Below are 25,263 nucleotides of genomic sequence, written 5' to 3'. Positions count from 1 at the left end.
AGCAAGAGAGATTGAGACCCACACCAGAGTATCACTTCCAGTGGCTAGGGAACTCATCATACAGGTAGGGACCCTCTTTTCACATCACTTCTCATCAGGGAAAGCAATTGAAGAATTGAACGGGGGTCTCTCACATTCTGAGTGAGTACGTAACCACTGGGCTAAAGGTTATAAGTGAGGTCCTCTTCCCTCCCCCATTTTGTGTGCCGTTAAGCAGCCTCTAAGAACGCCTACCGGGTCAGATCCTGCAAGCAAGATAGATGCTCCCCAGGTTTATGGATCATTCTGGGGCTTAGCAATGAGACAGGTGTTTGGAGGCCTAGAGTGAAGCAGCATGCCCAGAAGCAGAAACTTAGGCACCTAGATAACTTTTACAGCAAAACTTTAGGATCTGAGCAAGTTTTCACACCTACAGGGTTAGGCAGCAGCCAAGCAAAGTTTTTGTGGCTCGCAGTAGCTCCTAAAATGGAGACGTGGGTCCCTTTGCGGATCTGTCTCTAAATGAGTTGTTTAGGAGCCCATTATTTCCCCCTCTGAACTTTTTGTTACAAATGTATTAAGAACCGTTGATGACAGTTGACATGTTAATGCCTCATGAGGTCACATAAATCAGTGATTATCAACCAGAGGTATGTGTACCCCTGGGGTATGCAGAGGTCTTCCAGGGGGTACATCAACTCATCTTGATATTTGCCTAGTAACTACATAAAAAACACTAGCAAATTCAGTACAAACTAAAATTTCATATGGACAATGACTTGCTTATACTGCTTTATATACTATACACTGAAATTTAAGTACAATATTTATATTCCAATTGATTTATAAATATATGGTAAAAATGAGAAGGTAAGCAATTTTTCAGGAATAGTCTTCTGTGACACGTTTGTATTTTTATATCTGATTTGGTAAGCAAGTAGTTTTTAAGTGAGGTGAAACTTGAGGGTACGCAAGTCAAATCAGACTCCTGAAAGGGGTACAGTAGTCTGGAAAGGTTGAGAGAGACTGACATAAATCACATAATATGGATTTCTCTTACTAAAAGAAGCCTGAGGAAGTTAGGTGCTCAAATCCAATTGGAATTTTGATGGGATATGGGCACCTTTAATTCTTTTACTAGAGAATACTGGGGGATATTTACTTGGCATCTTATGTGGCCAACAACAAAACTTCCTTGGAGTTCCTATAAATGATAGATGAAGATTCTTTAACACAAAGTCCTGCACCCAACAAAGGATAACTCAATATTGGACCTCATTCTGGTGGACAAATTGTTAATTACAGATTGTTGGTAAATTGCATAGTCAATTGCTTGACCACACTTTGGTTTGTTATAAAATATACTCAAGAGACCAAATAACCAAGGTCAGTCAGCTTTGTTGCTATAAGCCAATAATAATATACTACAGAGAAAAGGTTCAATGTGATGCCTGTCTCTGGGAAGCCCTCTTGTGCAGGGATATTACATTCACGTTAGGCGTAAGATGTGCTCCCAGAGTTATACATTTCAGTTGGTATTATTTATATGATGATTTCACAATTTACACGTCTCTTTACACATCGCTAAAATCCAACCTGTAATTTTGTTCCAATTACCTAACCTATTGTTCTGTTCCTTCCTATCTTTGTTTTGGATTAGCATTCCAGGTACTGGTCCATGAAGGTACTTCCCTAGTTTGTATTAAGACATTGATTTTTGACAAGTTTCCTGTCTGCTTATATATATGCTTACTTTGGCAAATGCAAAGAGTTATGAGATACCTATCATAAGTGAATAGGATTATGATATAGGCCAGTTTATACTATATTACTGTTACAATATTTGTGCTTAATACATACGCATACTAATACATGTACATGTGATGTGGACAATACATGTTATTAATATGACATATAATATGCTAGCCAGCATACATACTCATTGCTGACTTAAAAATTAGCACTTTTCATGGTATCAGTGATCATGATCTGGTTACATGTGCTTTGTGGGGGCACCAACCAATAATGTGTATATTTGGCTCTTCAAAGGGTCAGTTTTCAAAAGTTTAAAACAGTTGTAAGCATAACTGACTGGTAACATAAATTTAAGTGGGAAGTGTCAGTGGAGGTGGTAGATTCACTGTTATTTGGAGCTTTGAAGAAAGATTAGATATTTTTCTGAAAGGTATGTTTGAAGTCAGTTTCTGGGAGAAGTTCTGCAGGTTGAGGGTGTCAGGCTAGCTAGTCATGGTGATGCCATCTGGCCTTGGAATCTGTGAGTCTATGAATCTCCTTGTTGTTAATCTCCTTCCTTCATAGACCTTGTGGAGAACAGGCTTGCTTACATTGTCTTCAACTTGCTCATAACACTGTTGCTCTGTATTTGATAATGATTATAATCTAATCTCATGCAGCAGGGCTTCAATTGGTCATCTGCAGGGGGTCAGGAAGGAATTTTCCCCCAAAATAAGTTATCATAGGTAAGGGGGTCATCTTCCTCTGAAGCATCAGAGATCTGCCACAGCTAGATACAGATTACTAGTTAGGGTGGACTGGCGCTCGGATTTGGTACAAAATTCTCTGTCTTAGATGACTGGCTAGTGTGTCTTCCTCAGCTGGCTAGCGTGTAACTGATCACAAGGCTTGGATCACAGGAATTTCCCCAAAGTCAGTTTGGCAGGAACCTTGAAGGCTTTTCATTGTCCTTTGCAGCCTGGGGTGTGATTTGCCTTTAGGGTCATCTGAGCATATCTCATCTAATCAGTTCTCTGTCATGGCTTTGGTGGCACCTTGGTCTCTCTTATTCACTGCCTGTGGCACACATTAGTTTAGTCTCCTGAGGACTAAAATGCTTTGGTTTAATTGAATTTGTTGGGCTCAACATATGGTATTTGGATGGAATTTAATAGTGTGAGGTATGCAGGAGGTCAGACAAGATGATCTAAAGGTCCTTTCTGGCCTTAAACTCTATAAAACTATGAAAATCCTAGCCCCAGTTACTTGCATCATACTCAAATACTTTATACCATCCAGTCTAATATGATTTAAAGGACTTGTGTAAAATAGATGGTTCTTTGAAAGAAAGCTTAAGTGTCAAAACTTTTGTGTGTCTGGAATGCATTTATTAGAAATGCTCCATAGTGTGTGGTTTTTGGTTTGGGTTTTTTGGTCACAAATAAAATGACACATACACCAAATGGGTTGGGTAGGTGATTTTAAAGAAAAGTGAAATGCATAGTGAGACCTCCTGATGCAGTCTTTGTTTAGCCTTTTCACCAGTACTTTCCTAATACAATTTTGCATTGGATTTTAATATAATTTACAGATTATTTTGCTCTGAAACATCATGAGTAATCACGTGAAATCAATTCCAGTTTGTGAAAACCATTGTTCTAAAGGGACATTTAAAGAATACACATTGAAGATCATGTAATATATCAAACACTTTATTACTCATGTTTGTTATTTACAGTATTTACATATTGCACGTTAGTTGGAATGTTTACACATTGAACAGAAAGCCAGTGGCAGATTGTGTGTGTGTGTGTGTGTGTGTGTGTACAAAATTCACACTCTTTTGTCTTGAGAAAACTTGTTCACTTGGAATTGTGTTTTGTATTTGTCATGTAATTTGCACTCCAAGGGTACAATGTGACCCCTCCAACACTGACATTTTTAAATGTTTGTTTTATCCAAACTCTCTTTTAATTGCATAATCATGAAGAATATCAAGTGAAAACCACTGCTGTGGAGTAGATTAAGAGTTCAGGGTATATAAACATCCCTCCAAGTCTCAGAATTCAGCAACAGAACATTAATTTCTTGGTGAAGGGTACATGTTCATGTAATTTTTGGCAGCACTACACATCAAATGTGGAGTGTACTTTTAAGTATGGAGCAGTAAGTACTATTGGCAGTTTTACTACTGTAAAGGATGTAGATCTGCAAACTGTTGAAAACATACAAAACACGTTAAAAGAATTATGGGAAATAGTCTGTCAATCTGCAAAAATAAATCCTCTTGTTCACAATGGAATATGTTATAAAGGTATTAAGTTCTATTTCCCTGTTGGTTTCCAAGGCACTTCTCCTTTTTCTTGGTGTTTCTTTTCTGTATGGTAGTATCTGTTGTATTTAAAATAATAATAATAACAATTAGTTGCCTTTATCATTTTCATATTTTAATTCAGCTGTTTAAAATGCATTTGGCAGATTGAATAGAGTTAGTAAATAAAGATTTTTGTAACAACTGTCTCTGGAAAATCTGGTAGTGCATTTCTGATCTCCTGTTCTGTTCATATTGCACCACTCACTAAAGAAACCTAACAGATTAGTGTTTTGGAAAAGCATCCTCTTTTGTGCTATTCCTATCTCTTTGATGCTCTATGGCTGGAAAACAGGTTTTAAAAATTACAAAATTCCACTATTTTAAATATGTAATACTTTAAACTTAGTTTTTTAGAACAAATCCGTTTCTAAATGCAGTAGTGAAGTCAAAATCTGAGTACATATCAACCATGCTATTAACATTGTCATTTTTGTAGTCTTAAAATCTCATTACCAATATAGTTTTGGCATAAGGTCTGCCCACATAGATCCAATGGCAAGATCAGGATTGAGGAGCCCAGGCATGCTCCCACTGAGGCAAAAACTAACAGTAAAATTATTTAAGTACAGCAGAAGCAGGAAGCCTGCCAATCAGGCAGTGGGACCACTAGTCACCAGAGATGGTAAAGGAGCACTCAATACAAGGCCATTGCAGAGAAGCTAAATTAACTCTTTGCATCAATCTTCACTGCTGCGAATGTAGGGGGAGATACCCAAAAAGAATAGCTCTGGTGCGTAACAAATCTGAAGTACCGTCCCAAATTGTGGCAGCAGGAAAGGATTTAGAACAAAATTGATCAACTAAACAGTAAGTCACCAGGACCAGATGGTATTCACCCAAGAGTTCTGAAGGAACTCAAATATGAAATTGCAGAACTAGTACCAAGTATGTAACCTATTACTGATATCAGCCTTTGTGCCTGATGACTGGATGGTGGCTAATGTAATGCTGGGCACCAGAGGAGATTCTGGAAATGACAAGCCAGTAAGCCTAACTTCTGTATCAAGCAAACTAGTAGAAACTATAGTAAAGAACAGAATTATCAGACACAGATGAATATGATTTGTTGCGGAAGAGTCATCACAGCTTTTGTAAAGGGAAGGGATGCCTCACCAATCTATTAGAATTATTTGAGGGAATCAACAAGCATGTGGATAAGCATGATCTAGTTTATAGTGTGCTTGGATTTTCTGAAAGCGTTTGCCAAGATCTTTCAGGCTTTTAAAGTAGCCATGGGATAAGAGGGAAGCTCCTCACATGGATCAGTAACTGATTGAAAAATTCGAAAGAGTAGAAATAAATGGTCAGTTTTCACAAAAGAGAGAGGTGAACAGCAGGGTCCCCCAGAGTTCTGTAGTGCGGCCTGTGCTGTTCATCATATCCATTAATGATCTGGAAAAGGGATGAACCATGAAATAGCAAAGTTTGCAGACTATACAAAATATTCAAGATTGTTAAGTCCAAAGCAGATGGCGAGAAGTTAGAGGGATCTCACAAAATTGGGTGACTGAGCAACAAAATGGCATTCATTGATTGAAATTCAATGTTGATAAATGCAAAGTAGTGCACAGTGGAAAAAATATTCCCAACTGTACATATACAGTGATAGGTTCTAAATTAGCTCTTTCCAGCCAAGAAAGAGATTTTGGAGTCAAGGTGGATAGTTCTCTGAATGCTCAATGCTCAGCGGCAGTCAAAAAGGTTAACGGAACTATTGGGAAAGGCATAGAAAATATCCTAATGCCACTATATAAATCCATTGTATGCCCACACCTTGAATGAGTGCATTTCTGGTCATCCTGTTTCAAAAAAAGGTGTATTAGAATTGGAAAAGATACAGAAGGGCAACAGAGATGATCAAGGGTATGGAACAGCTTCCATACGAGGAGATAACCCCATGTTCAGAGTGACCCAAAACCTCTGACTACCAAAAGCCAGGAGTGGAATACAGAGGTGGATCACTCCCTAATTGCCCTGTTCTGTTACACTCCCCCTGAAGCTCTAGTATGGGCCACTGTCAGAGATAGGATACTGGTCAAGATGGATCACTGGGCTAGTGTGGCAGCTCTTATGTTCTTATGATTAGGAGTTTTTTCACTCCGTTCAAAGGAAAGATCTGGAGAGATGACAGCAAAAAATTTAGTATTGTGTTTTGAAACCCAGTCTTACCAGTATAGTCTGACTACAGTGGGACAACTCAAGTAGGAATTGTAACAGTGGGACTTTTATTTGCTGGAAATCTGTGGCTTTTTCAGCACATTTCACAGAATGTTAGTATTAGCCCTTCTCTGAACAGCTCCAGGGAAATAATGACTGGTATTGAATCATACTGAATCGTGTTAGCTGAATAAAGTAGGTATAACCTTATGGGCTAGGAATGTTAAGTCAAAAGTAGTTGAGATATGGAAGCTTATCAAAACACATTTATCTATGAGCAGTATTCATTCACCATCAGATTTAAAGTTGTAATTATGCATAGCATTGTAAAGATTAAAAATACTGTCACTGTGAAGTTTAGCATTATCTCCATGATGCAGCTATGCAGGCAAAGCAACACTATGCATTTTAGTGGATATTTTAATGGATATTACAAAATGAGAAGATGTTAAATTCCTTTACATTTGTCCATGTTCTCTTAAGTCATTTTTATGTCTAATTTTAAGGGTCTAATATTTTAAGGCTTGTCTACACACAAACCAGGACCAAAATAACTAAATTAGTTTTAATTCACATCTTTTCATTATATTGGTGCAAGTCTGTGTTGACACACTTATTTTCAGTTGACTATCCTATTTTGATGTTAAACTCAAGTCAGTAAAAAATTAACTTTGCATCAAAATAGCAGGATTGTAAACTTTTTGCAGCAGGGGCTGTCTTGTTCAGCATTTGTACACAAGGGAGTTTTGGTCCTTGATTGGGATTTTTAGGTGCGACAGACCGCCGTCGTTGGCGGGTAGGATCGAACCGGGGACCTTAGGGCATGGAGCTTAGTGCATGAGCTAAAAGCCAACTGGCTGTTAGCTAATGCTGTAGAGCAGACTCATTTTAGCTCTCTCTCTAAGTGGTCTCGGTGCCACTAGTTGGGACAGAACACCACACCCAGAAGTTGTGTGGGTTATACTACCACAATACGAATAATTAATAAAACCCAATTTAGTTACTTTAGTTTCACTTTGTATGTAGAAGACCCTTAATTACAGAAGAAACTGACTGCTGTAATTGAATGTGGCTTTTTCATTAATTTATTTTCAGTGACTCATATTCAATAAATATTTTTTAGCTGAAAACGCATGCTGCTTCTAAACCCCAAAGTGATTATTTTGGGGGGGAAAGAGGTGAGGTTAATTTTTTTTCTAAGCATGAAAAAACTTTCTTTAATAAAATGGAGGGGTTTTGCAGTGAGAATTCGGACAGTGGAATTTAAAATGTTTAATTTGGCATATAAATCGCTAATCAGGAATTTGTGCTTTGCTAAGTTTGAAAAATAGGAAATAGTGTATAGCACACTCTTACTAATTTAAGTGTGCGTTGTGACAGATATGCCATATCCTTGGGAGACCTTATTGAATTAAATTTAGGTATGTTGGAGTCCATTGTATTAAATGCAAATGTATTCTTATAGGCTGGGATTGCATGTAAGCTCTCTAAGGGGAAAAGTGTGATGTGTGGCCTGGGATTTCAAAGAACTATACTGAAAATGTGCCAGACAAAAATGAACTATGGGATAAATGTAAAGTGGATTTCCTGGAGAATACCTAAAGCAAGGTTAGTGCAAATTCCTCATCTCTGGTTATGCAAAAACCTATCATTTTTTTTGAAGCTACACCCTGAGGAGTGGGTCATTGTCCGCTGATTACCTGTTTCTGGAGACTGGAGATCAAAGGTCTTAACAGTATAAAGAAATGGCTGAACTGCCCACCCTGGGTTCAGGTTCTGAATCTGAGGCAGTTACGAACTTGTAACAACAGGGAGAACCAGGCTGTGGGTTTTGAAGGACTGACATCTACCAGAGCCTGAGGTTTGAGTGGGGGTGACCTCTGGTAAACTTTTTAGCATGCATGTTGGGTTTTTGGTGGGTGGTTGGTTGGTTTGTTTGTTTTTTATGTTTTCTCTGTAGTGCTTTCACCTTAAGTGTGCTTGCTTAGAAAGAGCTGTGTGGTAAGTTATAATTGCGGGCAATATGCTGGGCATAGCCTCTGGAGAGAAAGCAAAGCACAGATGCTAGCCTTTTAAGCAGTCTGGCTTCCTGGGGATATCATAGTTTAGGAAGGGAACTGCAGCTTTAAAGAACTCCTGGTCAGGAAAGAGTGAGACACATCTCTCTGCCCAAGAGACATGACTGCTAGGAGCCGGAAACCTTTAAGTGGGTGCCTTTAATGGACAGCAGGAGGGGAAAATAGGTGCAGCTTCCTTGAAACTGATAGGTGTAGAGTGGGGTTTTTAGACTTACATGTGTGTTTTTCTGGATATCTTATTGGACCTAGAGGATTTCAGATGCTCTATGCTGAGGCACATCACGCTTTCATTCCTGTTTCCCGTACCTTTTCAGAAACCCACTTAAGGGACCAAAGATTGGCTAGTAGTTACCTTTACCTTATGTCATAATGCTACAAAATTCCCACATCTTTGAAATTTTGAACTAGTCTTCTGCAAGCAACTAAATACCTCAACTTTGCTATAGACTAGGACTCAGCTAAGAGAACACTTACAACTTCTGTACACTTACAGCGCTCAGTGAAAATGCTTTCTCCACTGATGAGAGAGTTTCTACCATTGATTTAGGTACTTCACCTCTTTTGAGAGGCAGTAGCTATGTCGACTGGGGAAGCCCTCCTGCTGATATAGCGCTGTCTACACCGAGAGTTCAGTCGGAATAACTGTCACTCAGGGGTGTGGATTTTCCACACCCCTGAGTGACAGTTATACCAACATAAATTTGTAAGGTAGACCAGAGCTCAGTCTGTCATTCTGCTGGAGACCCTGAATGCCATTTGACTAGGGTTACCATACGTCCGGATTTTCCCGGACATGTCTGGCTTTTTGGGCCTCAAATCCTCGTCCGGGAGGAAATCCCAAAAAGCCGGATATGTCTGGGAAAATAGGGAGGGAGGGCCCGGCGGTGCTCAGCTGGCAGTGCGGGGCCGGGGGTGCTCGGCCGGGGGCCGGCGGTGCTTGGCCGGGGCCCAAGCTGAGCCAGGCGGGAGACGCCGGGGCCAGAGCCTCTTGGCCTGGGCCAGCCGGCCGCTGGAGGGAGCCACTCGGCCCCCCAGCCCCAGCTTACCTGCTACCTCCCTGTTTCAGGCTTCCCGCGAACATTTGATTCACGAGGAGCAGGGGGCGGAGCGTTCGGGGAGGGGGCAGAGTTGGGGAAGGGACTCTGGAGAAGGGGTGGGTTTGGGGCGGGGCTAGGGGTGGGGAATGGGCGGAGTTGGGGCGGGGCCGGGTCCCCGTGGAGTGTCCTCCTTTTTTAAAATTAAAATATGGTAACCCTACATTTGACTGCAAAATCAAATAGGCATGCTGGCACTACCACTTTTATTTCATCCTATTTTATTTCCTTTTATATTACAAGACACTAGATTCAACATGATAGTTAAGATTTAAGAAGCACAAAAATAAAAAAAATTAAAGTTATGCTGCCATAGCATCCCACTATCCATCCAGCATGACTGACTACATAGAACCTGGTTCAGTGATGAGCTCTGACAGGTAAAATAGGATTGTGGACATTAGAAGGCCCCAGTCCAATCAGCCTGAGAGCTGCTTGCACAGTTTGTAGAATCCTATGCCACTGTAGGAGTCCGACTGCAACAGTGGTCAAAAATCCTATTTTTCCACCGCTGTGTGCCTAGGAAACTACTTTGAGGATCTAACCACAGTGGTTCATATCTTGGAGGTAACAAAGCGGTAATGTTATACATGGTGTTAACCATGTATTGCCTAGCTAGTTGAGTGTCCAGTTCAAGGCTCTGGTGCTCACCTACAAAGTCTAAATAATCTGGGACCTGTTACCTCAGCAGTTGTTTCCAAACAGCCCAGTTTGGTGGCTGTGTCCATGATACTGTATATGACAGATCAGGGTACACCTTGCAGAAATAGGTGTCAGAGGTATCTTGGTAGAGGGCCCATGGCTGTGAAACAGTCTTACACTGAAGTTTATGCAAAACAGGGCTTGTGTGGGTGGACATGACTGACATTTAACTCCATTCAGTCTGAGACTTTGAAGGAGGCTATGTGGGGGGAAGGCTGTGCTCTCATCAGCTGAAAGTATTTTCTAATACGTTTTTGTAAGAACCCCAGTACTACTCTCATTTAGAAATTTTGCAAAATAATAACTAAAAACACTATATACAAGCATTGAATAGGGTCAGTTGCTATAGTATTTCAGTTTTCCAATTTGTGCATTTAAAAGTCTCAAGTATTGTTGCATTTCTAACAGCTCAGAATTGGTAACTTTCATGAAGATAACCAAATGTTAACACATTAGATAACTTTTAATAACAATGTTTATTTTACACTCCTTGAGCTGTGCATCAAAAGAATACTTCTCTCATCACCCACTTTTAAGATACTGCTAAGAAGACTATATACCATCCTATGATGTTTATATACCATATGATTTAAGGTCTATTCTTGCCCTACAGTGTATTGAACCTGCATCTTTAAGTAGGAAGTAGTGTTTCTCCTGCTATAAAATGATCTGGTCTTTCTTTGAAAACTAATAGTTACTGTACCTCACTAGAAAAACTATTTCACTGGCTGATCATGATAATTCCTTGATACACAGTATTAAAGTTATTTTTTCACCTTAGTTTACTACTCCTGGATTCACTAAGAGTTGGGACTTTTGATTTTTCTAATTTAAAGATGTGTATCAATTGCATTACTACTCTTGCTATGTTGTACATTTCAAGCATTTTTATTTCTTTACAACTGCCATTTAAAAAAATCTTGAGTCGTATCAAGTGGCTGGATGGAAAAAAATAAAGTTGTAGATAAAGAATGACTATAACCTTATTCTCCATTTTTGTAATAAATAATTGTTAATTGTCTTTGCTTATGAAGATAATAGCTATAACAGCTAAGCCATTAAAATAAAAAATAAATTACAGAAGGGTGTAATATTCATGGCTCATTGCATTGTGAAGTTCAGACAGTATTAAAAAAAATTCATTATGCTCTAAAAGGGAGATGGCTAATATGATATGCATGTTATGGTTTTACTACAGTCAAGTAGAAAAAGCAAGCTGTATATAAAATATTTCACAGGCCTCTGTCTCTGCTGTGTGGCTCTGCCCCAGGGAATCGCATTTTTCACCCCCAAAGTAGGATCATGTTTGTGTGTGTGGAAATCCCTGACTGCATGTGCACATGGCTGCATGTGCACCTCTCAAGCAACATGCAAGCTCTGGAGCTGGATGGGAAACTCACAGGTACAAAGGAGTTGTGCATAATGAAGAGCTAGAAATCCAGCCAAAAATTAAGCCTATTGATAACACTTAACGTCATGCTATTCTGCTTCATAATGAATAGCAATCAGACACTAGCCAAGATTTTCAAAAGTGTTTGGGGTGCCACAATTTTAAGATTCTTTACCTGACACCTTAAAGGGGCCTGATTTTCAGAGAATGGATGATGTACACTTTCTGATAATTGGGCCTTTTTAGGGTGCCTCAGTTTGGGCACCCAAAATCACTAGTCACTTCTGAAAATCTTGGCAACAGTCTCCAAGATTCACAAGGAAGGACATACAGCCGTGGGCCAAGTGTCTAAGACAAACGGCTGAGCAAGGAACAAAGGAGAATATGTTCTCGTTGAGGATGTGGTTAAACCTTTTTGGCAACTGTAAATGAGCTCCTACTGCTCGAGATTCATTTCTGTAGTTCCGTGTATCTGCTGGCAGAGAGGGATGTTAAGAATCTTTTGTTGAAACCTGAGAGTGCACAACCTAACGTGTGCTGGGCTTGCTAGTGAATATCCACCTTTGTTCAAGACTGTATTATGCAGAAATTGTACATAATGTTATGTATTGTCACTGAAACAATTGTTTAAATGCTGTCTTTGTGTTTACTCATTTTATCTCCCTCTTGGAATCTGAAGCCTCTTGCCTACCTTGAAGTTGTGATAATCCCAAGCATGTTGTGAGCAGAAATCCAAAACAAATCTAACCTTTTTCCATAATAATCTCAAAACATGGACATATGTCTATGCATCTCCAAAGCAAATAAGCAAAAAGCTAACTGCCAGCTTGTCAAACGGTCACTAACATTAATACATCCATAGCCTGCTGCCGGGAAGGAGTGAGTGAAATAAAAGTTGGAACTACTGAGCAAGACAGAAAATAACAAAAAGAGGGATAATGAAACTTGCCTTTTCTTTGTAAAGCACTTTGAGATCTACTAATGAAAAGCACCAGATAATAATATAATAATTCCTAGCTCTTACTGCTTTGACTTGTATCAACAAAATACTCCAGACATGGAAATTGAAAATAATGTCATTTAATTAGTTTGGACCATGGGTATTTTCATGCTGAATCAGACCAGTGGTGGCTCTAGCAGTGTCCTGTCTCTGACGCTTCAGAGGAATATGCAAGAAGCCCTGCACTTATGGAATAACCAGCCCACATGGGTAGTTTGTTTCTATCTCCCAGTAGGTAGAGGTGCCCAAAAGCATGATTTAAAGATAACTAAGAACAGAACAATGCGGTCATATTAAACTTGTGGAATAAAAAGGTGTATTCATTATCCATAGAGGGATGTGAGTGCATGCAGACAACTCCTCCCCACCACTGAGAATAACAGAGCCTCTTTTTAAAATTGAAGAAAAATATATTGTAGATGTCAAAGTTCTCCTCTTATCCTCTGGCCCTAATTCAGGAAAGCATTGAGCATGAGTTGAAAGTTAAGCACGTGCTTAAATGCTTTGCTAGAAAGGGCCCTCAAAGTGTATGGTTTATTAGTTTCCAAATATGTGATCACTGCCTATACACCACTACTTAAGTTAGCATGGCAATAATGAATGAGGAAAGGCAGCCATGTATCACTGTGCACTTTTATTAAGAATGCATCGATGAATTTTGTCTTCAATTTAGGGTGCAGTATAAAGTAAGTGGCAGGGGGGGGAGAGTTTAGACTATAAATTGTGAGGGAAAATTGAGCATACATGAAACGTCTCAATGTGGCAAAATATTCCGAAGATCAATCATCATTATAACTACTATGAATTTAGAACCAAATTCCGCTCTCTTTTAGACTCTCATGTAAATCTGGAATAATTCCACATAAGTAACTGCTTTAGAGTGGCAGAACAAAGCAAAACTTTGTTCCTGATGTTCAATGTTTGTCTTAACTCTTGATTTACTAGTAGCTTACTAAGATGACAGCAAAAGCAAGAAGTGTTTACTTTCTGTTATTTTGTATATAAGCTGTTTATTCATTTGAGATTGATTATAAGCTTAATTATCTTATTAAGTATATGATATGGGTTTTACAGTTTGGTACCTATATGTACTAAACTGGAATTATGTTGCAAAATTTTGAATATCTCTTAAAAGCATCCAGAAGGCTGGGTCCAGCAGAAATTATCCAGAGCCTGCACAGAGATGGGTTTGACTGACTTGTGTAAAGGAGCAAGAGAACTATTTTCCTCAGAACTCCTTCTGTGGAGGTGATGGGACATGATGACAGCCCCACCATGCTTTTCCACAGGAGGAGATATCTTACATGGAAAAGTTGAACTGTGCAGTAGTTTCAATGCATTCTCTATGGGGAAGAGTTTGTGAAGTGACAAGAAGAAAGGTCCTCTATAGATCTTCCAAGTTTGGTAGTGAAATCTATGAATCTTGAGACACCTGTGATGACACTCAGTCCTTCTTCCCACTAAAGCAAATAGCAGCATAATTTTTGAGTGATCAGTGACAACCCAGCAGCGGTTGTGCCTTATGGTCCATTCTCAGGAGAGTAGGAGCCCCTGCCATTATGAATTTTCTAATAGAAACTCTCCAAGTTTCAGAGTGGACAGGTGCCCCTGAAAGAAGCTGCCCCTTGTCCCTTCTCACCCAGAAAACTCATAAAATGCCAATGGGAGGTGTTGATGCAGAGAGACTTTCAGGAAAAGGGGAAAAGAAACAATGCATTTTAGGATGTGCTTCCCCCACCTATGCTTACTGGCAGGTATTTGTAGCAGTACCATTCCATCTGTTTTGCAGTAGAATGTTTGGATGATAGGTGCTAACTTGCTCCCTGAATTGCACAATTCACTACCTTAGAACTGCAGAGTTCCCTTACCTAGAACAAGGAATTTACCTCACATACCCAACATCAGTCTCACAAGTCTAAGTGCCATATGCAATAGGTTCTGTGATTTCACCCTTAACCAGGCAAGATCTGGATCATGGAGTTGCCTCCATGACTGCATTACTAAGAGTAAATAAAGTTTTCAGAAAAGGGAGCACTTCTACAGCTACAGGACCTCAGGAACCTACAGATCTAATTTGTGGCTGGTTTGGTCTACTTGTAAAGCTATGTCTTGTATGAACAGAAAAATAGGGAAGAAAGAGAGAGAGAGACAAGAAACATGAGAAAAGACTTGGGCTTCATTTGAAGTCATAATTCTGACCTGCAACCTTCAGTTAGTGACTTTATATATAACTTAAATATCCAGGGAAAACTAAAATATAGAATTTATTAAAAATTCTCATATAAATAAATCACATTCAACTGTATTTTTGTCTCAGCTGACGGGGGACAGGACGTGGACTAGTGTGCAAGAAGTCAACTCCTAGAGGTATAGATATTTTGGGAGGACATTCTTCCTTTTGTGTGCACTGAAATTCCCATTTCTCTAAAAAGAGTTAAGCAGGTGCATCAAGGAAAAATAATCCCTTGGAGCAGAAGTTGAACATAATGGAAATCCAAAGAAATCTGAGTAACATACAAATTGGGGGTACATGACAACAATTATTCTAGAAATACCAATGACATCTATGTTTTAAAAACTTACATATGTATAGTTATGTATATATTAATCCTTATTAAAATGTACCCAATAAATTTAAACTTGTGGATGTTAAAGGGCAGCCAGTGCCAATAAACACAATTGTACACTGAGTCAACTTGAAAAAATCAGCTATGGCTGCTGTGTTTTGTTCTATAAAAGCAAATTCACTATCTGCTAACTGCATACTGCTATGAATAATTCACAGCTGATGTCTATGGGTCTTTATAATGCCTTCCAGTAGGGGGTACCCTTTATTTATGGCCAGTATTTTCCCAGATTAAGATAGTTATGTCAAGTGCTCTGAAAAGGGAATACCTTAGCCAAAGGAAGATTGTTTTTTACACTCATGAATTTTTTATGTCCACAATGCAAAATCCACAGCTTTGCTATGCAGTAGAATGTTATTACCTCTATCAAAAAGCTTACCTTATCCTTCCATGCACATTGGACTTACTGCCAACCGAGTAAGAAGCCTGGCACATCTTTTATAGTCTGCCATGAAAAAGATCATAAATACAATAACTTAATGACACTGCTAAAGTCACAGATTTTGGTTTCAAAAAATAAAATAAAATTGATAGAGGTGCTGTGCAAACTATCATAATTAACTTTAATGAGTACTTTGATTTAAAGACTTGGGTTATAACAGGCTAGACATTGGCCCCATATACATAAGAATTACCATTCAAATATTAGGTGCCTAATTTCTGTGCATTTTCTTTGCAAATTCTTTGGTTCTGTACACAAACATCACAATTGTGCATGCAGACAGCCTGTGTGTATGAATATGTGGCCAGTTATACATCTAACTATGGTGTGCACAAGTGTTGGATCTGAAGCTGCAATCATGGCATCTGATTGTGCAAATTAGGTGTCTGAAGTGGCACTGTCCCATCATTGAAATGCAGCTCTCTGTGAACTAATAATACCAAGATAAATAATAGTACAGACCTCCAACTAATTGTTCTAGAACAATTGAAGAACAGAGCACTAGTGTCTTGGAGGCTCAGATCTTCAAAGTTATCTAACTCTTATTGAAATGAAGTTAGGGGTCTAAATATCTTTGAGTTCATAGAATTAAAAAAAAGACTAGTTACATCTTATGTTTCCTCTGGCAGGATAGGATGGTTCCCTGCACTATATTCTTTAGATCTTTGCATAGTCTTGTTACACAGATAATGAGTGGTGGTGGTGTAGTGAGTAAAACTGAAGCAGTCACGGTTGAAAATGTTTCATACCTACAACGTTCAGTCAAGTGATCTGTTTTGTGTACAGTGCAATCTGTGTGCAGTGCAAATGGAAAAGGAATTATTCAAAGATTGCTCACATGCTCAGTTAAAGACCTCCTGCAGTTCTACAGCTAGCAGCCTGGGTTACAGTTCAAGTGTCAGTAGTTCTTGATATATAAAACCTGACCTTAAAAATTTATCCTACTACCAAACCGCAAAAAGCACTAGAAAATGTACTGGAGGAAATACTCTTGTACTGGCAGTGGGATAGGTCTTTTCCCTCTCTGAGGCAGCAAACCACAGGTGCTTTATTTTCGTGTCTCTTTTGTCTTAATAATAGTAGGTAGCTGTAACCAGAAATCAGAATTATAAAAGCGGTACAGTACTCACATTACCACCTAAACCAAGCTAAGGCTATTATACACTGAGAATAAAAGCAGCATACATATTTCAAGATTCCATGAGAAGTTCTCTGAAAGACATATTGATAAAGTGACATCTATGGTTGATTATCCATTATACTGTTGGTTATAATTTCACTAATGTTTAAGTAAGTCTTGTGCTTGTGAAAGGTGCCAGATTGTCAGCCCTAGAGCCCTCTACTCATAAGACAGGTTGAGTACAAACACCACCAGTGCCAACTCTCCACTATTTCCCACCAATATGAAGCATCTGTGGGGAAAGAGCTAATTCAGTCTTTAAGCCCATTTGGTCCTTGGCTTCACTGCTGAATGTTCCAATTAGTGCTGAATATGATGTTGATTTTTGTGATCTGGTCCACTAGAAATTAGGTGGAGACCATCATCTTCTTTCAAATATACTACTAGATTATCCATATTTTAAATGGGAAGAAGGCTCACACTTCTTAATATATGTAATATTAAAATGTACAGATTGTTACAAAAGGGGGAAAAAAACCTTCCTAAAGCATGGAACTTTGAGTCAGGAAGTCTTGGTTCTATTTCCAGCTCCTCAACTGACCCACTAGGTGACCATGGACATATACGTTAAAGTGTGCCTCTCTTCTGAAAAAGGCTTTGGAAAAATAGCTGCTTCTTACACAACAGGTCTGCTCCCGGTTTGTATTCAGAATCTGCTGTGACAAAAAAATAATTCCTGCTCATCTGTAGTCCTTTTCGCACTGCACTGTCAACACAGCTGAGACATTTGTTCATTCCTATCCATCAATTGATTTGTTTATTAACTTTCAGTACAATACACCTTTCTAACCTGCTGAAGAAAAGAGGGTTTCAAAGGTGCCACTGAGGACATAATTGGAAGACCATGAAGTTGCCAAAATGTAACATGCCATAATTTGTCTGTAGAGTATGTGTTATAAGTGATGATGCATGAAAAGGAAGTAGCCCCACTTGGCTTTCAGATCCCAGATTAAGTTTGCAGCACTAGCAAATAATTTTTTTCTGGTAAATTGAGTGCACTTGATTTGGAGACATGAAACGACAATAAACCTGGAATCCTAGAAAGCAGTTTTAACAATCATTTTACACAGTATATCCACTGGAAATTCTGTGCCTCAATTTCCTCATCTCTAAAATGAGAATGATAATACTTACCTCACAGGCAGGAGGTGAAGATCTATTAATATCTATAAAGCACTCTGAACCCTTTAATTGAAAGGCACTGTACAGTTGTACAGTATTACCACTATTATCTCCTGTAGCTACCCCAATCAATAGCTTTCCGTTTTAAAAAAGTTAGCTTTGGTTTATGGCACTTACAAGCTGGGATGGTGCAGTCTCTTGTATTGTGATAAAGCCGATGAAAGTGTTTACTGCATTTTGGACTAAAATAGAGAGGACCTGAAATACAGAAAAAGAGCAAGTCATGAGTCAATACAGCACAAAAGGCTTAGCAGAAGGGGAATAGGGCTTAGGTGGTATGTGTATGAAATAATGGATACAATGCAAAATTTAAATTTACCTGTTAAATGCTTTAAAAACTTGTCTTTCATCCTCAAATCTCTAGGAACTATTTCTGTTGGGGGGAAAAAAGTATTTATTATATTCCACTGCAAATGTGTTTGTCAAGGATGGTAGGGCTACCACAAGAGGTGCCAAAATTTTGCTCAGCTGAGACTCAAAATAACTATTTACTAGGAGATTGAGAGTCAAAGTGGAACAAGTTGTAGCTGCCTTTATCTTTCATATAGAAAGACTGCTAAAAAGAAGGTGGAGCATTGCAATGCTGGGACCGATAGTGTCCAGCAGCCCCACAATCACATTAAAAATGAGAGTAATCATAAGTCACACTGTAGGGCTCTGTGGGCCACATTTTGGCTACCCCTTATCTAGATGTATCACTTTAAGGTCACTAGTGTTTAGAAACTGTGCAGACTCTACCAGTGGTAAAGGTTCAAAGACACACCAGGGAATGGTCTCTGGGCTGCTCTGTGGTTGTCTATGCAACATTCTCCTACAACCATCTGCACTGTTTTGTCACACAGGCAAGTGCTGACAAGCACTATCTAAAATAGCTATTGTGAACATGAGATTTAATTGTTATATTTACAGGAAATCTAGAAATAGTCCTGGTTTTATCTCTAGCATTAAATAAAATTCACAGGAATATAAAAACAAATTACTTTTCCCCACTCTTGTGGTTTGCTTCTCTGCGTTTTGTGTTCAGCAGATGCCAAAATGAAACTGGTTTACTGAAATCCATGTTAGCATCAACTCTTGTTTGTGTCCTGTTGATTTACAGTTATCTTTGATTGCTTTCAGTTACTAACACTATGCCGACAGCTTAGTGTTGATTGCATATGATACTGTACTTTATTTATTTGACCATAAATGCCTAAATAGCCTTTTCATTCCCTTGGCACCTCTTATCACATTTAAAGCAGAGAACATTTCCACCCAGCTCTGATTCACTGGTGAGCTTAGACATTTCTCAAAAGTCATAGTTCATTTACTTCTAACTTTAGTCAGTCTGAGTAAAATTGACCATATCATATTTGACCTAATTGTGTCATGACGAGCATTAAAAGCTTACATGCTTCTCTCAGAAGTTTCCCATGGGACAGACGCGCTGGGAAAGTGATGCTAAGACTGAAATAAAGGAGGGCTCTAAGCAATAGTTTCTTTTCAGTGGCAGCAGCTTTGCTGGGAATAAATTCCATTATAACAACAATAATAATAAAACATCCCTTTCAGGAGTCAATGACACTGATACCAGCTAGTCTGTTTCTGAAGTGGTTTTCTCATTGAGCCATATTCACTAGTACACGCCAGATGCTTTAAACTGATTTGCTTATGCAGGACAGTCATAAACTCTGCTTAACCTCCTTGTTAAACTGGGTTTACAGCTGCTTTGCTTTGCTACAGTTGCACAGAATAGTTGGTTACTCTGGCCCATTAAGCTTGTTCTTATTGTACTTAGTTTATGGGGAACTGTTAGGTTGTTTTATTTAATATCTTCACTAATGATCTAGCTAAGAGACTAAAATCACATTTTAATGACAGTCATGACACCAAATTAGGAGCAGTTGTGAACATCATTGAGTACAAAGAAAAGATACACAGGGGTCTAGAGAGATCAACAGAGATGGGTAGAAAATAACAAAATGAGATCCAGCTCGGGAAAGTGTAAACTGACATATCTAGTGAAAAATAATCCCAAATCTAGATACTCAAGGGAAGGGGAAAATTGAGAGGCAGTAATTCTGTTTAGGAGAGATGGTGAACAGTAAACTAGACATGAATTTACAGTGCAATAGGGAAGCAAGAAAGACCAATTCAATTTTGAGCTGCATGCATAGAAGCAGGACATTATGAAACTGGCATACAGTATAACCATCCCTTCTCTACATCAGTCTAATGTGACTGCATCTGGGATATTACATACCATTCTGAAAAACCTTATTACCAGAAACAATATTGACTGGAGAGAGCTAGGAGAAAAGCAACTCAAATTATTAGAATGATGTAGGGACTGATTTAGAAGGAAAGAATTAAAATTTGCATGGGTTGACTCTGGTGGTGAGGGACAAATGATGAAATTGACAAATATTTGAAAGGTGCAAGCACCAAAAAGCTAAAGGATGAATAAGGTTATCAAAAAGGGGAATGAGGCTGCCTAGCAGGAAAAACTTCCAGGTGTGAAATCTGTTAGGTTGTGGAATAGTCTCCCCAGGGGGATGGCAAGGTCAAGTCCAGGGATGTTTAAGACTGTATAATCCACAAGACTGCAGGCCCTTGGACTAGATGACCTAGGGTAAGCAGGCCTTTTCATCCCTGATTTTTTTACCCCAGTCCATTTAACTGTTGTTCTTTATAAATATAGAGTGTATAAAGCCAAAGCTCATGCAGATCTGGCTTTGAACTTAATGCATTAAACTGAAGTGAGAATGGAATTCTACTCTATGATTTTCAAAGCCAGTTTCTTGTGTAGGAATCCTCTGTATTTTTGAAGCAAGTCTGCAGATCTCCTGAGGGGTTAGCACTTCCTATAAGAACTAGTATAGTCATGCCTGATTTCCCCTTCAAGGAGAGCAGTTGCCCGGAAAGGAAAGGAGCAGACTTACCAGCTCTCTGCTCGTCCTGGTACTCTCCATAATCAGCTACTTCTCTTCGGTCTAAAGTATAGTCGTGGTTGGAGAAGTATTGCACCTCGTTGTCCTTTTCCATGTGGTGCCTTTTCAGTTCCTGAATAATCTCCATGATGAGATTGAAGAGGCTTTGCCTGTCTTTTAGGTCTATGGAGTCCGTTCTCTCTTTGCAATAACCTGCTGACAGCATTAAGAGCACCAGCCCCAGCAGCACAGGAGACTTCAGTCCGCTCATTGCAAGTCTGAACTGGAGGGTGAATGAGCAGAAGAAAAGAAATGATCCACTTTGGGGGGACTCCTATTTCACTGAAAGAGAAAAATGGGGGTGGGGGAAGGGAGAGTCACGGGGGTGAAATCAGAAATACTACAGGGGAAGAGCAAAGAGGCTACTTTGCACATTATGTAATCGGGGTGCCTTGTTTCCTCCCTTCCTCCCACTACCTCCTTAGATTTTAAAATGGACCAGATTCCCAACTGGTGTAAATTGGCGGAGCTCAAGTGAAGTCAGAGGATTTGCACCAGTTGAGGAGATGGCACAATCTGCCTTTTACTTGCCCTCCTGACAGCAGCAACTTTATTCTCGCCTGCAGTGCCGACTAGAGAGCCGCTCAGCCGCCCGAAAGCTACATGAGTCAAAGTACTTCATGCTGCCTTCACGTTTTACACAGTCCAGCCAGTGCTGACGCCGAAGTGCGCAGCCCAGGGGGACTCGCGTTCCTCGCACCGATCCAGAGGACGGGCATTCTTAAACGTCACCGTAGCCTACACCGGTGGAGAGCGCGCGGCTGCTGCATGGAGGAGCGCACTCCTAGGACTCCCATGGCCTTTCCTCTCCCGCCCCCTTTCTTATCTCCAGCGCGGCGACATAGGACAGTCCCTGAGTGCTGAAACACAGCAGAGTAAATCCCAGCCCACGAGGGGCCGACGGCGGACGATTGCGTAAACAGAGGCACCTGTCTGCCCAGCGAGTGGCCGGGAACAGCCCACTGCGGAAACTTTTCGAAAACTTGCACCTTAACACGCGCTCTGACTTCTAGAGCCAAACAGAGCGTTTATTGCCCAGCCATTCCAAGGTTTAACCCCCCGGCATGCGCAGTCACTGCTTCCCACTACACTGCGGTACCAGCACGGCGCTGGGGACCCGCGCCCAGCGGGGAGGCACTGCCGAGAGGCAGCCTGCTCCCCAGAGGCTGCAAACGAGCGGCCACCAGCCCCACCGGAGGGCTGTGCTTGCTGCTCTGCCGGGCTTGGCGGAGCCTGGGGACCCAGCGCAATCCGTCCCTCCTGCCCTAGGGAAGTCGAGAAGCTCCTGCACCAGGGGCAGTTTAACCGCAGGGTCCTGTGCATGAGTCTGTCCCGAGCCTCTGGCAGGGAAGGCACGTGGGAGCCCAGCGGCGCTCGTCCCCCCCCCCCGGCTCTTAAAGCGCCCGGACAGGGGAAGGAGCCAGCTTCCTCCTTGCCTCGCACCTGCCTTGCCTCCCCCGCCGGCAGCAGCCCCGCGGCTGATCCCTGGCACGCCAGGCTCTCCGGGTCTGAACTTCGCGGGAAGCGCTTGGCCCCGCCAGCCCGGCACCGCCGTTACCTGTCTCTCCTTCCCCAGCGCCGGCCAGGTGCTGCCCTCACTCACTCCCCCGCGGAGGAGCAGCCCGCGGTCCCGGAGTTTCCCTGTTGCCCCCCCCCCTCGTCCCGTCCCGTCCCGTCCCGGTGCACAGGCTGCATCCACAAGCTACTCCATGGCGGCCGGCGCCGCAGCTTATATAGGCTACGGGACATACACGAGGCGGCGGCTCCGACAGATGTGATCGACTCACTCGCAAGTGGGAGGAAAGCAACAAAAGTCCACTTGGCAACCCAGCGCCCCCCCGCCCCAGTGCAGACTCGCTTGCTCCTCAGCTGGCGCCGACGTAAGGAGCCGGTCCCGAGCGGGGCTGTGCTCTGCCTTTAACGGGGAAGGCGCGGAGGCGCCTCTGAACTAGGCATCGCCCGCCCGCCCGCCGCGCCGCGCCCCGTCCGCTGGCCCCCCTCGGACCCCGCGCCTTGGCTGTCACTTGCCAGGGGCGCGGGGGAAGCTGCGTGGTTGCCAGGAACTTTCTGTCCCTCTGTCCGTCTGTCTGTCTGGGGGGAGGGGGGCGGAGCTGGGCTGCACCTCAGTCGGGAAGCCTGCGGTTATGTGGCGGTGGGAAGGAGCCGGCATCTGCCTCCTTCCGTTATTCTTGTAAAGGGCAATTCTCCAGCGCTAGGAGCCGTGACTGGAAATCCGCCCCCCCCCCCACACCCAGGAGAGAGGCGTCGCGATCCACGCGGGCTCTGTCCCGAGCGGGGCCGGTTCCCCCATGGCGGGGAGTGCCGCGGGGCAGAGAGCTTTCCCGCTGCCTCCCCCCTGCGACACCCAGCAAAACCCTCCCCCTAAGCCTGGATCCTGCCAAATTAACACTCATCCACCCTCCCTCTGAAACACACTAACAGGGGGGTAGGGGTGATGCTGAAACATGATCCAGCTGAACTTTTCTGTTTGCTTTTATTGTGTGACTAAACCTCACCCTCGCAGCAGCGAAAAGACAAATAGAAAGTTGGATCGAGCGGTGGGATATTCTCCATGCAGGGGAGGGGACGCCCCCCAGTGCCTGTGTACTTCGATCGGTAGATGAAGCTTGGAGCTGGAAAGCCAGAGCGCTCCCCTCGCCCTCTCCCCTTCTTCCGCTACACTCGGGAGTCAGGCAAGCAGTGAACACGGTGCCATCCCCGAGGCAGGCGCTGACAACAGAGACACCTAGTGGCAGCGAATGTAATTAAGCTCCAGGGAGCGTTCTATAGAGGGGTGTCCCGCTGCGAAGTGACTTGGAAGGTAAGGTGAAAGAAACGGAAAGAGATCAACATCAGGGGCTGCAATTAATCCGAGCCCTTCCTCCAGAAGCCATTCCTCCGAGCCTTGCTTTCTCCTGGGTGTACATTCCAGATCGTGCGTGTAAACTTCTGCAGGGCGTGCGAAACTTTACTATAAAATTGTTACAATGGCTGAAGTACTGCTCTGTTGAAGCCCAGCAAACGTGCTTCTATGCCTGACTCCAGTTCATTTCTTTGTATCCGGTGTGTGTGTGAGCGAGAGAGAGTGTGTGAGCCAGAGAAAACTCCATATTTGTGTAGGTGCCTGTCAGACTTCTAGTTGGCAAAAGAAGACACTGTACAAAAGAATTCTGTCTTTGTTAGTTCCTCTGTCACACACACAGCTGTTTGTATATGGAAGAACATACCTGTTTCATTTCAAAGAACAAAATGGGAGATTTATCCTAGTACCTAATAGAGTGAATATGAAATGTGAACACATCCTGTGAAAACAATACCAAACTTTTATATAGCCCTTTTCATCAGTACAGCTTAAAGACTTTTTTACACACACACACACACACACACACACACGCACGAGGGGATTTTCTTTTAATTAAACCCTACAAGTAGTTTATATATAGGGTGAGTCTACAAACCGGTTTGGCTGGGACAGTCCCTTTTTTAAGCCCAGTTCCGGCCTTCATGACTTTTTTGGGCATTTGTCCTGTTTGCTCTTGCCAACTAGATCAGTTGATCACATGAGCAAATGTCCACTTGTGTCAAAAAAGTGGGGTGCTGAGGAATGTGGGCAGGAGCAGCGATGCCAGCCCCATGCAAGGGGGGAGGCAGGGCTTTGGTGGGGAGTAGGCAGGGGCTTGGGTGAGCAATGATGCCAACACCATCCTCGTGCGGGGGAGCAGGCAGGGCATGGGCAAGCAGCAAAGACAGCCTCAGCTTTGCGCAGGGGAGAATAGGGGCTCAGGCGAGCGGATTGGGCAAGCCCAGAGGGGTGGGAGGGAGGAAGGGCACAGGCTAGCCCCAGATGGTGTCCCATTTTCTCTTCAGAAAGTATGGTCTCCCTCTTTATAAATACATATATTTTAGTCTAACTCCCTGTTGAACTTGATACATACAGTGGTGCCATTTCAGATTTTGGTAGGAGGGGAGGGGCAACTTTAATTATGATTCCAGGGGCTACTTGGGCACCTGAAAACTCTTGTTGTTTTGCAGATAATAACTTAGAAATTATTATCTGAAGATGTACTGTATCTAATTCCTATATAAAGAAAGAAAATTAAATAAATATTAGACCCACTCAGCTCTAATACTAACATCTTGTGTCAATTCACTTAAAGGACACTAGTTAGGTTTAAAATTTTATTGTATAATCTTACTTTGTTACAAAAATAACAAGGAGTCCGGTGGCACCTTAAAGACTAACAGATTTATTTGGGCTTAAGCTTTCATGGGTAAAAAACCTCACTTCTTCCTCATGAAAGCTTATGCCCAACTAAATCTGTTAATTTGGGCATAAACTTTCATGAGGAAGAAGT

At 41.7% G+C, this 25,263-nt stretch overlaps 1 protein-coding gene across 4 annotated transcripts; it reads right to left on the bottom strand.

Moving 5' to 3' along the window:
* Positions 1-3,411: 3,411 nt before the first annotated feature.
* ALKAL2 (ALK and LTK ligand 2) lies at positions 3,412-22,834 on the bottom strand. Of its 4 annotated transcripts, none has more exons than XM_024101599.3 (6): positions 22,696-22,834; positions 20,861-21,190; positions 18,259-18,312; positions 18,057-18,137; positions 15,515-15,580; positions 3,412-4,104 (listed from the first exon to the last, which is right to left on the bottom strand). In XM_024101599.3, exons 2-5 carry the CDS (start codon positions 21,117-21,119, stop codon positions 15,516-15,518), a joined length of 459 nt encoding a protein of 152 aa, XP_023957367.1. In that variant the 5' UTR covers positions 21,120-21,190; positions 22,696-22,834; the 3' UTR covers positions 3,412-4,104; position 15,515. The 4 variants fall into 4 exon arrangements, with proteins under 4 accessions (XP_023957367.1, XP_023957366.1, XP_005289718.1 ...); XM_024101598.3 differs by having other exon boundaries at positions 22,660-22,794; XM_005289661.5 differs by lacking the exon at positions 22,696-22,834 and adding an exon at positions 22,467-22,587.
* Between the last annotated feature and the right edge of the window lie 2,429 nt (positions 22,835-25,263).

Source organism: Chrysemys picta, chromosome 3, assembly GCF_011386835.1.
Source record: "Chrysemys picta bellii isolate R12L10 chromosome 3, ASM1138683v2, whole genome shotgun sequence".
Taxonomy (NCBI): Eukaryota; Metazoa; Chordata; order Testudines; family Emydidae; genus Chrysemys; species Chrysemys picta.
This window is presented reverse-complemented; position numbering and strand designations above follow the sequence as displayed.

What these genes read in the sequence shown, in the direction of transcription:
- ALKAL2 (XM_024101599.3), bottom strand. Translation starts at nt 21,119, where the DNA reads ATGAGCGGACTGAAGTCTCCTGTGCTGCTGGGGCTGGTGCTCTTAATG. An exon ending in CCAGGACGAGCAGAGAGCTG is followed by an intron (nt 18,313 to 20,860) that starts GTAAGTCTGCTC and finishes TCCCCCCAACAG; the next exon opens with AAATAGTTCCTAGAGATTTG. An exon ending in GTTTTTAAAGCATTTAACAG is followed by an intron (nt 18,138 to 18,258) that starts GTAAATTTAAAT and finishes TCTGTATTTCAG; the next exon opens with GTCCTCTCTATTTTAGTCCA.